Source organism: Perissodus microlepis, chromosome 19, assembly GCF_051167445.1.
Source record: "Perissodus microlepis isolate ML-2025 ecotype Zambia chromosome 19, ASM5116744v1, whole genome shotgun sequence".
NCBI lineage: Eukaryota > Metazoa > Chordata > Actinopteri > Cichliformes > Cichlidae > Perissodus > Perissodus microlepis.
Genome location: NC_140479.1, coordinates 8,699,288 through 8,714,718, shown reverse-complemented (window position 1 = coordinate 8,714,718; position 15,431 = coordinate 8,699,288). Strand labels below are relative to the sequence as shown.

The window sequence follows — 15,431 nt, the reverse complement described above, 5'->3', positions numbered from 1 at the left end:
TGCTTATCTTTACCCTCACACCTGTGCTGCACAGTTTTCATGCCCCATCTCACCTTCCTTTATATAACTGCGTGTTTTCTCAGAAACACAGCGTTCGTATTAAAAAAGAAAACTAGCTAATTAGCACCTGGATCTCTCACACATCACATGATTGGGAGAAACGGAGAGAAGGCAGGGAGTGAGGGGAAAAGAGAGATCAGCCACCGGGGAAGGTGTGAGCAAGCTGCGCTGATATGGAAATGAAGTCTTTAATTATGGATGAATACATTATCAGATCAAGGCTAAGGATTTGCTCTTCGTGTATGTTGTGTTTGGCGTTATCGTGGGACGCCGCAGACCCCTGTGAATAACAGCGAGTTGGCTTACTCCAGAGCAGCGAGGAGTCTGCATTCAAGCCCAGACTGGCACACTGAAATACGCTCACGTGTCTCCGGGTATAGATGATGAGACATGGCTGGTTATTTAGCTACATTTGGAGTTGTGTTCTTGAAATGTGACGACGATCATGGCCTGTAAAGTGCTGCAGTTATGTCATCTTCCTCTGTAGCTTATATTTCCTCCTCACATGGTTGAGTGTGCAGTTTGGGCTTTGGCTCCAAAACCTTTTCTCAGCATCTCAGTGGAAAAACTCTCACTTTGTTTGTGGTTTCACTTCCACACAGAGCCATAAGATGAATGCTTTTTGCTGGTGTGTTTTTTGTATTGTTTTCAGGATGCACAGTTACTTTTCACACCCAGTATTATATTTGGATGGATGCTGGCCTTTGTCCCAGCCCGACACAAAGTGGTGGCGATCTCTGCCAGTGAGCTTAGTGATGATTTGTTCTTCAGGTTTTAAAATGAATGTGACTCGGGAGTCAGTTAAATATATTTATGGATAAAATGAATCAATAGCAAAAGTCCCAAATCCCCAAAAGTTGATTCTGTTCATCTGGACGTTGTGTTTTCTTCAGTCTCAGCTGACTGCAGGTTTCCCCAAACTTATAATCAGTACATTTGCATAATGACTGAAACCAGCACCACAGAAGGAACAAAGGGCTGGGAGGTCAGTTCCTTAATCTTAATTATGCAAATTCTCATGACTATTGATCAACAACCACGGATTAATGGCCGTGAGTACCATTCACAGAGAGTTGGGGAATGGCTGCAAGCACAGCATGTAAGATGGCGAAAGAAGTACCATTAGGCCCCCTCTTCGATTCAGAGATGGTCTTTCCCTTTTCACGTAGAAGAAGAAGAAATCCCTTTGGATGAGTGACGAAACGTTTCTGCCACTGAAAACATCCAAATGAACAGAATCAACTTTTGGGGATTTATTTACCTGGAAGACCCAAAGTCCGATAATTTATCTTATAATAATAATAATTAATCTAAGTTTTACATGTCAGGACATAATGAAAGGAACGCAACGTAATATTAGGTACATAAAACCTCAGATAAACAAAAAGAAATTATTAATTTACCCAAAGCTAAGCCACGATTGGGTAGAACCACCTTTGGCATTTTTACTGTGACTGGATTTAACACCAATCAATACCTTGATGTGCTTTTTCCATATTGAACATAGTTGGAAGCTCATTCATCAAACGTATGGGTCTGCAGGCTGGCCGGCACCCTGTGGCGGGCGTCACGTGGCCTGTAGGATGTAAGCTGAGTGTCACGGCCATCGTCCACGTTTTAACCCAACGTAGCTCAGAGTCTTATCCTTGTACCTGAGAAGCAGAGCCATGATCATTTCTCTTGATGCTACGCTGGCAGCTACTTTACACATCTAATTGGAAAGCAAATAAGAATTACCCGAGAACAGTTCCATACTGTAAAAACTGCCTGACCTTGATCAATACGGGCCCCACACGGGGAAATTCAAGAGCATTTTAAATTTAAACAGGCAGGACAAACTAATAGAGCCAATTGCTTCGACTCTGTGGAATTACACTGTAGGGAGTGGGAAGTAAAAAAGGCTAATTAAACCAGTAAATTCTCTCTGGGCTTCTGCTGTCCGCCACTTCGCTGGGAGCCCTGCACTGACTGTGACTGGTTTAACCCCACAGACCCCAAACACTACTGACAGCGCAGGGACATGTGCACGCTGGAGTTCTCTCTGTGTTTGGCTTTTTGATCTACACTTATGCATAAACGAAGAGACATACTGGCTTTACAGGGAAGGTGTTGTGAAAGAGTAAATAAAATTTTAGCACAGCCAATTGCAGCCACGGTGCTCAGACAAGAAGCTATGGGCAGTTTTGTGACTGTGTTACAACCAGACTGACAGCAACAACAAACCTTTAAAGAGAGCACTGCTCTGTGTAAGCCTCTTCACCTGTGAGACAGCTCATGTGGGAACAACGAGGCAGTAAGGCAGTCGTGCTTTAGTGCTTTGAGCATTTGGGGGCAATTTTAGTTTGAGTGTGTATGTAAGGATTTGAACCGGCCTCACCGATTACTACAAAATAAGACGAGTCATGGAAGGTTGCTGGTCGTCTAATTAAGCCCCTAATTAGTCAGGAATAGATGACAAAGCACTTCAGCAAAATAAAATTTCAAAAACAAAAAGCATGCATGGCCTATTTTGGCCACTTTTAGAGAAAAGAGAGAGACAGCACAGCTGCTTTGAGGCCATCTGTGAAATGCAGGGCCCGAGGACACAACATTTTCATCATCATTCTGCTTGTTAAGCCCACTGTCTGCCTCTGCAAAGCAACATATTTGCTAATCTGGGCTGTTTAAAATAATCCCGCTGCACTCCTGGAAGCTGCCAACACTTTCCCGGCTCATAGGAAGGATTGATCGATAACTTTAATGCCCTTAAACTGAGTTTTGGGATTCACGCACTTGTAGTACTGTGTGTTTGGGTGACGATTGGTTTGCATGACCTGCATGTGTCATTTAGGTTTAGCCTGAAATGCATGGTGCATATTAACCCTTATACCCTCTTCTTTCAAATGATTATAGCAATGAATCGTCATGATTTCATGTTGTTTCAGGGTTTCATTTAATGCTGTGTGTGTTTGCAGTTTTGTCACATGACACTGATGAATTATGATCCTCTTTCTTTTTTCTCCCCTTTTTATGTGGCCGCGTGTGGCTCACGGTTGTATTATGCATGGTTGCTGGGTTTCTATTGTATTGCACATGGGTACCGCCCTGCAAGGACATCAGCAGCTCGGAAAATGTTTGTGGCTCTCTGTTGTTTGCTCACTTTGAATGTTTCATTTGTTTGTGACAGAGAGCAGAGGGATGCTCAATCTCCATTTTTTCCTAATGTCTGGTGATGCTAATGTTTGTCCCCACACACACATGCTCAAGCATATATGCTCGCATATGTGTTGCCTCTGTTAATAATCTCCTGTTATCTCTCTTTGGTCCTTGTTTAGAATCACAGTGCACACTGTGTGGTGAACCAGAAGGTGAGTGGGCTTTGCCATTCCCCGAAATGCTCGTGTCATCGTCATCTCCCAGCTTGTTGTTTGCCATTAGGGGAGGGTGGGAAGCGGAGCGGGGGCGAGGCTTTGCTGCAGACACCCTGTTCTTCAGTCTTCATCTCAACAAAGCAATGGTGTGGAGCAGGTTTTAGGTTCCGTGTCAAAAATAATAAAAGACAAAAAAATGCACTGCACAGAGTGAGATAGCGCTCCCTGGTTTTTATTTATTTATCGTGCAGCATTTCGACAGCAGCGCTGCAAATTTCAAAGTATCACATGTGTAGGCTGGGGTGTGTACGCACAATGTAACTCCAGAGGCAGCCATGTTTTTGCACATACTCTAATTGACAGCATGAAGGCTGAAGGGCACATGTTCGGAGCGATGACTAACCACGAGTGTTTCTGCTTCACATCTCATCCAATGTTGCGCACATAGTTGAGCAAAGACATATTTGTGAGCTTGTGTGTGTGCAACATGCTCGTGGCGTATTTCAATGCCTGGAATCTTCTTAGTTCATGAGCCTGCCGTTAGATTAAGAAGTCTTTTCAAGCTCCTGTCACCTCCTCATCCTGCATCATTCCCATATGTCTCCTTCCACTCCTGTCCAAAACCATCACCTCCTTTTTGCATGCGTTACTTCTGAGAGGTGACCCTCCGTCTCTGCACAGCTGCGCTCCGTGTGTTTTGTTCTGGTGTCTTATCTGGTAGCTTGCTGTTACTAACAGTCTCTCTAAACAAAAATGACTGGAAATTATGGGTGAATAGAAAGCGCTCAGAGTGCTTTGCATCTTGCAGTGAGAGGGGTAAACCTCGAAATGAGCATGCTCGCTGATGGGCTCGGTGACAGATATGATATTTCCCTCTGGACTTAACCTTGTCCAGGAATCAGCCATGTGCCTCTAAGCCCAATAAGCATTATTCTGTGTCTCAAAAATCAATGCTACTCTCTCTGCTTTGCTTGATTGGATTAAGACGTAATCAAATCGAGCATGATAACTGTGTTCTTCTGACCTTCCCACTGAGACGAGCAAAGACGGGAGGGGAGGCCTGAGGGAAGGACAGGGAGTGTGTGTGTGTTTGTGTGAGTGTTTGTTTGTGTGTTTGTGTGAGTGTGAGTGTGTATTCATATCTTTGTGGGGACCAAAAATTGGAATTTTACTATACTTATGGGGACCAAAATCCTGGTCCCCATAAGTTTGAACGGATTTTTGAGACTCAAAATGTGGTTTTAGTGTCAGGGTTACAGTTGGGTTAGTGAAAGCATTATGTCAATTAGGTGTCCCCACAAGATATGAATACCCGACGTGTGTGTGTGTGTGTGTGTGTGTGTGTGTGTGTGTGTGTGTGTGTGTGTGGGAGTAATGTGTGTGGATCTGGGCAGAAGAGCTCCAGAGGCACCCATGCTGTTGCTTCATGTTGCACAGGATGGTGTCTGTTGAACCTCCGGAGGGGAAACCAGCCCTGGAGCGTCCGTGTGGTTGGTTGAGAAACGGCTTTTAATGGTCACTTTGATTCCTGAGCTTATTCTTTGATTACTTACATTATTATTATGGTTTTTCCCATTTTGGACCCATTTGGACTTATTTTTTTAGTTAAAGTTCTTTAATATGTAGATTTCATTTAGAACACATTAAGAGCTGTTCGGTAATGATGCATACACATCAGATGTAAGGAATGCAAAGCAAAGTTTTGGATAAACAGTCGGAAAACCAGGATTATTCGCCCCTAACAGCCAACAGGAGGAGGAGGAGTTCAGCTGATTGCTGGAATCAAGCTGAACTCATGAGCCTTCTCCTCTTTTCCTGCATTTGTGATTGTCGGTGGCATCAGGAGAGAAACCACAGTGTGTTTGATGAAGCTGAAATATTTAAAGTCAAATTAAAACACAAATTCACTTCTGTTTACATTACCATGTGTGAACGCACAGTTAACGCAGCATTTTTGGACGTACAGGGAGTGCAGAATTATTAGGCAAATGAGTATTTTGTCCACATCGTCCTCTTCATGCATGTTGTCTTACTCCAAGCTGTATAGGCTCGAAAGCCTACTACCAATTAAGCATATTAGGTGATGTGCATCTCTGTAATGAGAAGGGGTGTGGTCTAATAACATCAACACCCTATATCAGGTGTGCATAATTATTAGGCAACGTCCTTTCCTTTGGCAAAATGGGTCAAAAGAAGGACTTGACAGGCTCAGAAAAGTCAAAAATAGTGAGATATCTCGCAGAGGGATGCAGCAGTCTCAAAATTGCAAAGCTTCTGAAGCGTGATCATCGAACAATCAAGCGTTTCATTAAAAATAGTCAACAGGGTCGCAAGAAGCGTGTGGAAAAACCAAGGCGCAAAATAACTGCCCATGAACTGAGAAAAGTCAAGCGTGCAGCTGCCAAGATGCCACTTGCCACCAGTTTGGCCATATTTCAGAGCTGCAACATCACTGGAGTGCCCAAAAGCACAAGGTGTGCAATACTCAGAGACATGGCCAAGGTAAGAAAGGCTGAAAGACGACCACCACTGAACAAGACACACAAGCTGAAACGTCAAGACTGGGCCAAGAATTATCTCAAGACTGATTTTTCTAAGGTTTTATGGACTGATGAAATGAGAGTGAGTCTTGATGGGCCAGAAGGATGGGCCCGTGGCTGGATTGGTAAAGGGCAGAGAGCTCCAGTCCGACTCAGACGCCAGCAAGGTGGAGGTGGAGTACTGGTTTGGGCTGGTATCATCAAAGATGAGCTTGTGGGGCCTTTTCGGGTTGAGGATGGAGTCAAGCTCAACTCCCAGTCCTACTGCCAGTTTCTGGAAGACACCTTCTTCAAGCAGTGGTACAGGAACTCCCACAGATGTCTAATGAAGAAGTGAAGGTCTGGACAGGAACTGATGTAAATCAGTCATCTGAGCCTTATAATCCCAGATTGTAAAAATCTGATTTCTGTTGTGTTTCAGTCCTGAGAGGAGGGAGTGTGAGCTGCGGTGTGACGTGGTGATTCTTGGTGAACAACTGCTTTTATATTTCTATAATTCCTAAATAAAAAATATATTTTGCTGTTTTAAATTCCTTAATGCACAGACATGACTGTCTTTGTCGTTTGTTGCCTGGCGCACTCGTCTTGTTTCATACCGGTCACCAGACTTTAAACCTACTTAAAACACGCAGCTCTTATCTCTGTGTTTGTGTGTTTGCTCTGAGAATTGTCAGAGAGGAATTTAGCGCATTTACAAGGCCAGGCGAGGCTTCGTCGCCTGCAGGTGATAATCCCGGGAGAGGGGCAGAAAGCAGGCATGTGATGTGAGGAAGAGCGATACAGAGACATTGAAGTGCAAACATGCACATTTGCACATCTTGTCCTCTTGTGTTTGAGCTGAATGCTGAGCCAGGGGCTACAGATCCCACTGGAACCCTTAACTCCTTATCTCATAAATATGTAGCTCACACCAACACATAAAAAATGATTGGACCCACTCTGAAACCGTACAGTAGCAGAGCATGTCAGATGTTTGTTATAAAGTCTTAATTTCAGTTTGTTTATTGTACACTACATGAAAAAAGTAAGTAATTGGTCAGTAAAAATAATCATGCAGCAGTTTTCTTCATCTCTCTGTTCCACACATTTCTTTTTATAGTCTGCGAAACAGGCACGAGAACAAGCGCAGCTGCTCGGTGAACGTGCAGAAAAACTGATGCAGAATATTTCTTTGTTTAGGTTATTTTTAATGTGCAAACTCTCAAAGTATTGTTCCTTCAGTTTTTATCAAAGATGCACCAATTAGAGCTTTTTCTTTGGCTGCTGGGAAAATTAGAGGATGCCCACAAATTTGCAATGAAATACGCAAAGACGTGGCTCCAAGCACCCAAATAAGAGAGCTCTGTGGTGCAGCCCAGAGAAAACATGACGTTTACAGCTGACGTAGAGCAAGAGGGAGGACACTTTCTTAGAGAATGAAGAGAAGCACTTACTGGTGTTAATGGAAATTCAAATCATCTCGCCAAGGTCTAACACAGAGTCTCATATTGAGCACGGGGACAAAGGAAGCACAGACACAGCTGTTTTCAAGTCAAAATTAGAACCCCGTCCTTCAGCTGATGCATTGGTGATGCGTGGCAGTTTGCTCACTGACAGCAAATGTGAAAGGGAGCATTTCATCATTAACCGGACCTTCACACAGACCCTGAACTTCACAGTGAGGGAGACAATGAAAGAAAATGGTTGAGACAGAAGGAGGACGGGGGAGGTGAAGGGTAAGCCACGCATCTGTTAGAGAAAGACATCAAAAGCAGAAGGGAGAGTGGGCTGGCTCGCCTCTGGGACTTTTTGTTAATAAATTGTTATTTTCTTTACATGTTTTGATGTGATGCCTAATTGTGTCTTTGATTATGTTTTTACAGGGTAGCAATTCTAGTAATTAGGTTGTTGGGCACATGGAAACACAGGACCCTGACACTGAACAGCCCACAGTCCCACATGAGCTGCCTCAAGCTGGATTGCACATTTATGATCTCATTATTTTAAATAAATAAGAAACCATTAAACCGTTTTATTTGTGTATAAATTTAAAAAGAGACAAAGAGGGAAATTTGCAAACTGATACTGCACGATCCGAGGTTCGGTTTGGTGGATAAATCATGTATTATTCATTCTGGGTAGCCAGTTTTTTACATGCTACATTAGTCAATGCAATAAGGATTATCAGGCTCTCGGGTCTTATTCTTAACTGCATCGTATCAACGCTACGAATGTCTTTTAGTGTAATTTTGTGTTGGACAACTTCAGCCATGAGCCTGCAGGAGAGCAACGTTATCTACGTTATCAGTAACATTATTGTGCTCTGATAGGCTCCTGTACTCCTTCTGTGCCCACAAACTCTGTCCTGTATTGGAGCGGGCAGCGTACGTGCCTTTTAATGTTCACAAAGCCACTTACATTGTATGTTAGCCAGATAAATAGGACGTGCGGCGTGCCAGACCACTGGCCAAGGTCAGTGTCCAATACAGAAGGAGCTTGTTGGTAGGTGTGAGGGGAGTACTGATGCTGCACATCATACAACACGGAGCCTCAGCAGCCTCATAAGGAGCACCTTCTGCTCCTGGACTTTCTCCTTTATCTAAAATTAGTCTTTCCACAAAATTGTAATCACTGAATGAATTAATGTAAAGGTTTACTAGCAATGTTCTCCAGATGTCTGTGCTGACAACCATGTCAGTAGTGTACGCTGTTCAGCAAACACATTCCTTAGATTTGAATTGAATTGAATTGAATTGAAATTTTATTTCAGTCAACAACAACAACAACAGATTATAATTTTACATAAAAGTACTCAAACAGAAACCGAAAAAGGAATAGGCTGAAGCCTTATGGCTTATACTTATCCTATCCCTTACCCCCATAATTTAATCTCCTCACTACTGCACGGAAAACTCTGTACAGAACAGCTGTTAACTTTACCAAGTTAACATTAATCTTCCAATTTCAGGATACATAACCCTGCCACTAACTTCAGATTTCCAGTATGATCCATATAAAGTCCTGATTTCAATTAGTACATATATGAATATTCCTGTAGTCTATGCCAGACTTCTAATGTCATTGGGAACCACCCAAGACAGTCATTTGTATTTTGATGCTTTTCTGTTGTTCTAGGCACTATGGCTGCTCTATTATGGTCATAAATAAATATCATATTTAGGTCAGAGGTAACAGGAACCTGGCCTGAGACCAGTCGCAGTCAGCTGTCATCTTCAACGCGACTTTGAAGCATCAAGACAGCAAGAAAATGGCAACATGATGGAATCAGTTTGAGATTAAATGAGGTCAAGTTTGCAGTTTGTTTGTTACAATGCAGAGATTAACTGAGATAAATCATCACACATCACAACTCTGTTGCTGTTTACATACACAGACGTTCACATTAACATCCAGAGTCCAGACAGAGCCTCACTGAAAGTCCTCCTGAAACACTGACGTAGTTGCTGCCGGATGGCAATTTAGCTGCAACATGACATGAGCGCTCAGCTACCTCACCTTTGTATAGAAACTGCAGGACGGTCCACTGCAGAGGGATTTTGTGCAGACGGACTCAGATTAATAGCAGCGTGTTAGCAGCCTGTCTCCATTCATGAATCAGCTGTTTGGAGATAGTTCAATCAGTGCGGGTCTGTCCTCGGTTATTTGGAGACACGTTGCCTCCCACCTGCAGTGTTGGAAAGGTTACTTTTAAAATGTATTCCGCTACAGATTACAGATTACATGTCCCAAAATGTAGTTTGTTACGTATTCCGTTAAGTTACTTAATGTGAGTAGCGTATTCTGAATACTTTGGAGTACTTCATATATTGTCATTGCTTTTTAAAGCTACATGAATGCACTATTGCTGTGTGATTTATTACTATTACTGAAGCCACTGAGCTAACACTGTTAGCTGGCGTTAGCTGAGGTTAGTTCATAGACTGCAGACTGTTAGACTTGATGGAAAGCATTAATCATATAATCATGTGCAGTTCTGAAAGCAACACCAACTAGATTTTTACATTTGAATATAAAATGAGTAACAGTAGGGTGATAGATCACTTTCTGCAGTGATCTCGTATAGAAAACTGTTTCTGTATCAGTAACATGTTTTCTTTCTGTCTGCTTTCAGAACTGCACATGATTATTTGCAGCTAGCAGGTTGTAATGCAGCCTTCAGTAATAGTAATAAATCACACAGCAGTAGTACATGAAGATGCTGAAGTGGCGCATAACCCAGGCAGCTACCACAACTAAAACAAGGTAGCTGCAGTAGGCTAATGTTAGTTTTTTAAAGAGCTTACTTCCAGATGTTTCGTTAGGTTGGACGCTTTTGATGCTGAGAGCAGCTTGGTTGCTGGCAAACAGAGTTTGCATTGCAACCTCAGATTTCTGGTCAGAGCCTTTTAATGCATGTGTTGTTTGGGTTTCCTGCAATAAGTGAAATTACCAAAATTAAATAGGGCGTCCCTTTAATCCTACACCAAATAAATACTGTACACAGTCAGGAAGCCGAGGAGCCTGACGGCCAACAGGGCAGCATTAGATTGCAGCGCCGTTCCCGGCCCCGGGAGGCGACACAACGTTTCAGCAGCTTAGTGTTTGAGAGGATGGCAAAGCAGCAGCTTTATGTCACTAACAGGCATCTGAGAGAGACGGAGAAGGAGGGAACAGGGAGAGGAAGAAAAAATATAACATCTGAAGATTGCCTGCAGCTGCCCAGTGAAGAGGGATTTACAAAACATGCTATTTAAACGGCAAGCAATTTTTTTCTTCCTTTGCCAGGCGCCGAGGAAAAGTGCAGCAGGCAGTCAATCCTTTGAGCTTATCGCAAGTAACCAAAGTTGCTCTCTCTGCTTTCTCGAGCCCTCGTCCCCTTTTGAGTTACAGCCAAACGCAGAGATTCACAGTCCTCCGCAGCTTTGATAGTTTTACACTTAACATTCACAACATTTTGAAATAAATGTTTAATGGCGAGAGAGAAAGAGCCTTGCAGCTGGGTGTGAGACATATAAAATCTCATCAGGCAAACATAATGAAGAAGGCTTCAAGGAGAAAGTTGTGTCACATTGCTGGCACTCCCTCAGATATTACATGCCATCTAATCTAGCTTCAGCTTGAGTGCAGGCATGGAGAATGTGTGGGGATGTATCTGTTAAGAAGATTGAAGGGAACAGCTTTCTCAAACTGCCGCCATCGATCTGTCTCCATCTGAGTCCCCATGAATGCCAAAATCAGTGGCTGAAATAATGAGAACGCAAAGATACAGACGCGTTACCGGGGAGAGCCAGCAAGAACTCTTCTATCAGAGCAATTCGTCGCAACACTCAGGTTCTGCGTGTGCCGGCATCTGCAGGTGTGCACGTGTCCCGTGTGTGCAGATGTCCAGGTAGTAGCTGCAGGGGTCTGCACGCAGAGTAGTTTTGCTCAGAGAATCATGGGACAGCGAGGGGAAAGCTTGACATCACTCCAGGCAAAAGACTGATGAGCAGCAGAAACACAGGGGAAAGTTTGAAGCACCTCAGAAGGGAAAGCCTCGTGTCATGTGTTTTTCTGTGAATGCTCCCATTTATAACTCATGTAAAAACACACACGGCTACAGCTTGTTAGCAAATACTTTCCCAGTGAAATCCTCACAATGAATACACTTTTAAGTATTTGTATCGTTATCCGTAAACATCATGTTTCGAAGGCCGAGTACAGCGTTTAAAAATGAGAATGATAGTGTTGGATTCATTTCTGTTTATAACTCTGCTGTAGCTCCTGTGGTTTAATGGGACTTTGAGGGTGATAACAAGAACACCTGACCATCAGCATGCAAATAGTCTCATTATAAGGAATGCTTCCACGAGGTGCTGTAATACTTATCCAGGCGCACGCCGCATCATCCGGCTCCCGTTTCATGCTTGCTGTAAAAGGAAGGCTATCGGCAGCTGTGAGGACTAATACATGCATGCTGCGTACTTTGTTTTTGAGCAAATGCACCAATCCAATCCATCTAATATCCACACACTGTGAGGTTTACAGTGGCGTTAACAAGGTTTGACAGTTTCAAGTGGCGTTGACTCGTTATTTGTTATTGTTTAAACGCTCCGCGTCGTTTGCCGACTGGTCTGCCAGGCCGGCTGGATTTGCAGAAAGCGCTCACCATGATTGGAGTCTCGCTTATCTCGTTTCTCATTCAAACTTGAGAGCTGTCACGTGGATTTGTGTGGCTGCAAGTTTTATTAGCACAGAGATGTTAAAATGTGTTTGGTTGTCAGTCAGCAGGAAAGAACGACAGCCCTGATGCCGCTGGCATCGCTGAGATACTTGCAGAGCGTCCGTGGAAAGCACGGCACGGAGGTAACGGTGCACACGTGTAGGGTGACGGGGCTGGATTTGCTTTGTGGGGTTTTTTTTTTTTCGTTTTTATTTAGGTTATGTTTCTGTAATCACTTAAAACTTGCTTGGCCCGGTCTCAGAAGACTCTGGCTTGGATTAAAATGTCCCACTTCACATGGTTACCCTGCGAGAAGGAAAATGATGCTCACACAGTACATTACACACAAGCGTCTTTTATGAGACAAGGGGGGAGTGACAAACCTGGTGCGTCACAGCAGTGGCACCAAAGGAGGGTGAGATGCCGTCGGTTTTGACACAGAGGCAGAATTGGACTGTTTAGCCAGAGGCACATACTGAGCTTTTTATTTTGGCATGCTGACACCCACACAGAGCCTCAGCACCTCTTTTAGCTTATTAAATATTCACTGACCAAATGATTTCAGGAATGACTTTCAAACTTCCTGTTTGCCCAACTAGTCTGCATGTGTTTTGTGGACTTGGAGAAGGCATTGACCGTGTGCCTCGGGGGGTCCTGTGGGAGGTGCTGCAGGACTAGCCCGTTGCTAGGGGCCATTCGATCCCTGTACAAGCGTTGCAAGAGCTTCGTCTGCATAGCCGGCAATAAGTTGGACTCGTTCCTGGTGGGTGATGGGCTCCCCCAGGGCTGCCCTTTGTCACCGATTCTGTTCAGAATTTTTATGGACAGGATTTCTAGGCGTAGCCAAGAGGTGGAGGCTTTCACCTAGGTAGTCTCAGAATCTCATCTCTGCTTTTCGTGGATGATGTGGTTCTGTTGGCTTCATCGGGTGGTGGCCTCCAGCTCGCCTTGGAACGGTTCGCAGCCGAGTGTGAAGCGGCAGGAATAAGGATCAGTACCTCCTAATCTGGGGCCATGGTCCTCAGCCGGAAAGGGTGGAGTGCCCACTCCGGGTCGGGGATGAGTTCTTGCCCCAAGTGGAGGAGTTCAGGTATCTCGGGGTCTTGTTCACGAGTGATGGGAGAAAGGAGCGAAGCAAAGCTCTTAATTTACCGGTCTACCTACATCCCTACCCTCACCTATGGCCACAAGCTGTGGGTAGTGACCGAAAGAACGAGATCGCGGATACAAGCCCGGGAATGAGCTTCCTCCGAAGGGTGGCTGGGCTGAGAAGTTCGGCCATTGGGGAGGGGCTCAGAGTAGAGCCGCTGCTCCTCCACATCGAAAGGAGCCAGTTGAGGTGGTTCGGGCATCTGACGAGGATGCCTCCTGGGCGCCTCCTGGGTGAGGTGTTCCGGGCATGTCCCACCGGGAGGAGGCCCCGGGACACTCCCAGGACATGCCGGAGAGATTATATCTCTCTGCTGGCCTGGGAACGCCTTGGTGTTCCCCCGGACAAGCTGGAGGAGGTGGCTGGGGAGAGGGAGGTCTGGGCTGCTGCCCCCGTGACCCGGCCCGGATAAGCAGAAGATGGATGGACTTAATCCATAATGTTTCAGTGACTTTTCTATACCAGTAACACCCAGGACGACTCATTTGACCCGATTAGAGTTGACGTCTTGGAAAGTGGCAAACAAGACGAAGGACACCCTGTGAATTGTTTTCTAAAGAAGTGACTTTTAAGGCTTCACTTTCACACAAACTCTATAACTTTTCAGTTGATTATTAAAGCAGGCAATCAGTAATCAATAAATAACCAGAAATTCTCTGCGTTACTTCCAAAGTGCTTATTTATTTCAGCGTGTGCCGTCTGTGATCTCCACAGGAACGCTGACACTGACTCGGGTATTATGAATCCATGTGACAACATGGATTCCAGACTCTAAAGTGGAGCGCTGTGTCAGATTCAGTGTCAGCTCTAACCAAACATTAACATTTAGATTCAGGAGGGAAAACGATCTTTAATGAGGCACCGGGCCCTTATTATTATTATGATCGCTCGCAGGCTGTCTGACTCTCTCCCGTTCGCTCCTTCTCTTTCCTTCGCTGTCTTCATCGTCCACATTTTGTAACTCGAGATAGCAAACTGGAACATCCTAATTATGATTAAATATCTCACCGCTGTCTGTGTTACCAAAACCAGAAAAACATGGCACCGAACACGTCTCGTTTCCTCTCTTCTATTTTTGTCTCTCCTGCCTTCGTCTTCTTCTCCCCTGAGTGTGTGCTCGCTTCACGCTGCTGCCGTCATTTCCTCCCAAACGTCCAAACATGGCCTCACTCTGGCCTCTGGATGTCTTTCCCCGTCTCTGCCTCTTTATTCTGTTCGCTTCACGTGAGGACAAAGGTGGGAACGTCTCTCTGGTTCAATCCCAGTCAGCCGTGAACTTTTCAGCAACAGGAACCAATTACTGTAACAAGACTGGTAAAGTCTGCTTTGCAGAACGTCTTCATTTCACGCAGTTTGTCTGCTGGCTTTTCTCTTTAGTCAGCCAGGGCCTGCTTGTATGATCAAGGGCCTCGAGTGCAAAGAAATGAATCACTGCTCTCTGAAATGATGGCACCTTAGAGATGCTGGTGATTACTGCACACTGCAAACTCACCATATTTAAGGTCTGCATGGGTTTTTGATTGAAATCAAAGTTTATTGCCACACTTTTATTCATGAAGCCTCCACAGATGCACCGCTTGGCCAGCCAAGCGTCAGACAGGGCCAGAGATAGCGGATGATGCACTGGGCCGCTACTGAATCGCAAGCACCCTGTTGCTATGTATAGGCTGCGAGTACTCTGAGGAAAGGATCGGGAAAGCGAAAGACTGATGGCTACTGTTAGCCAGCGGCTTTGCCCATCTGAGTTTCCACATAATGTTTCCCCGCTTGAACATTTCCTGTTTGAACAGTTGTCCCCTTTGTACCAATGTTTTATTTTGGCATAATGTTGCGGGATGAGGGTGAGTCACGTCTTTCCGTTTTAGCCCAAACCGACGCCGCTGACATTTGACATTGCGGTTGCAGAGCCGCAGACCCGACGCTCATCTGTTTATTGCTGCGCTGCATTGTTACCACTTGATAAGCTCCAGCAGCTTAAGGTCAGAGAGAAGCGTGAACCCCTTACATAACAGTGAGACTCAGCGCTCTGTGCCCTCTGACAGACGGTAAGCCTTTCACTGACACTGAATCACCGTGACGTGGGAGATAATGAATACAGCGCACATCCTACAGTAGAACATTTGGCCTATTTTTTCTCCCCATTGCCAAAC

General features: G+C 44.7%; 1 protein-coding gene across 9 annotated transcripts in view; it reads left to right on the top strand.

Annotated features, from left to right (window-relative positions):
• The window catches only part of dlgap2a (discs, large (Drosophila) homolog-associated protein 2a), a 185,291-nt gene that overhangs the window by 95,015 nt on the left and 74,845 nt on the right, over nt 1-15,431 (top strand). For 6 of the 9 annotated variants that reach the window (XM_084915595.1, XM_084915594.1, XM_084915589.1 and 3 more), the window contains one exon: nt 3,375-3,407. The exons of the other annotated variants lie outside the window; for them this stretch is intronic. In XM_084915595.1, coding sequence (XP_084771721.1) covers nt 3,375-3,407 — 33 coding nt within the window. The remainder of the gene's footprint in view (nt 1-3,374; nt 3,408-15,431) is intronic. 9 annotated transcript variants of the gene reach the window in all.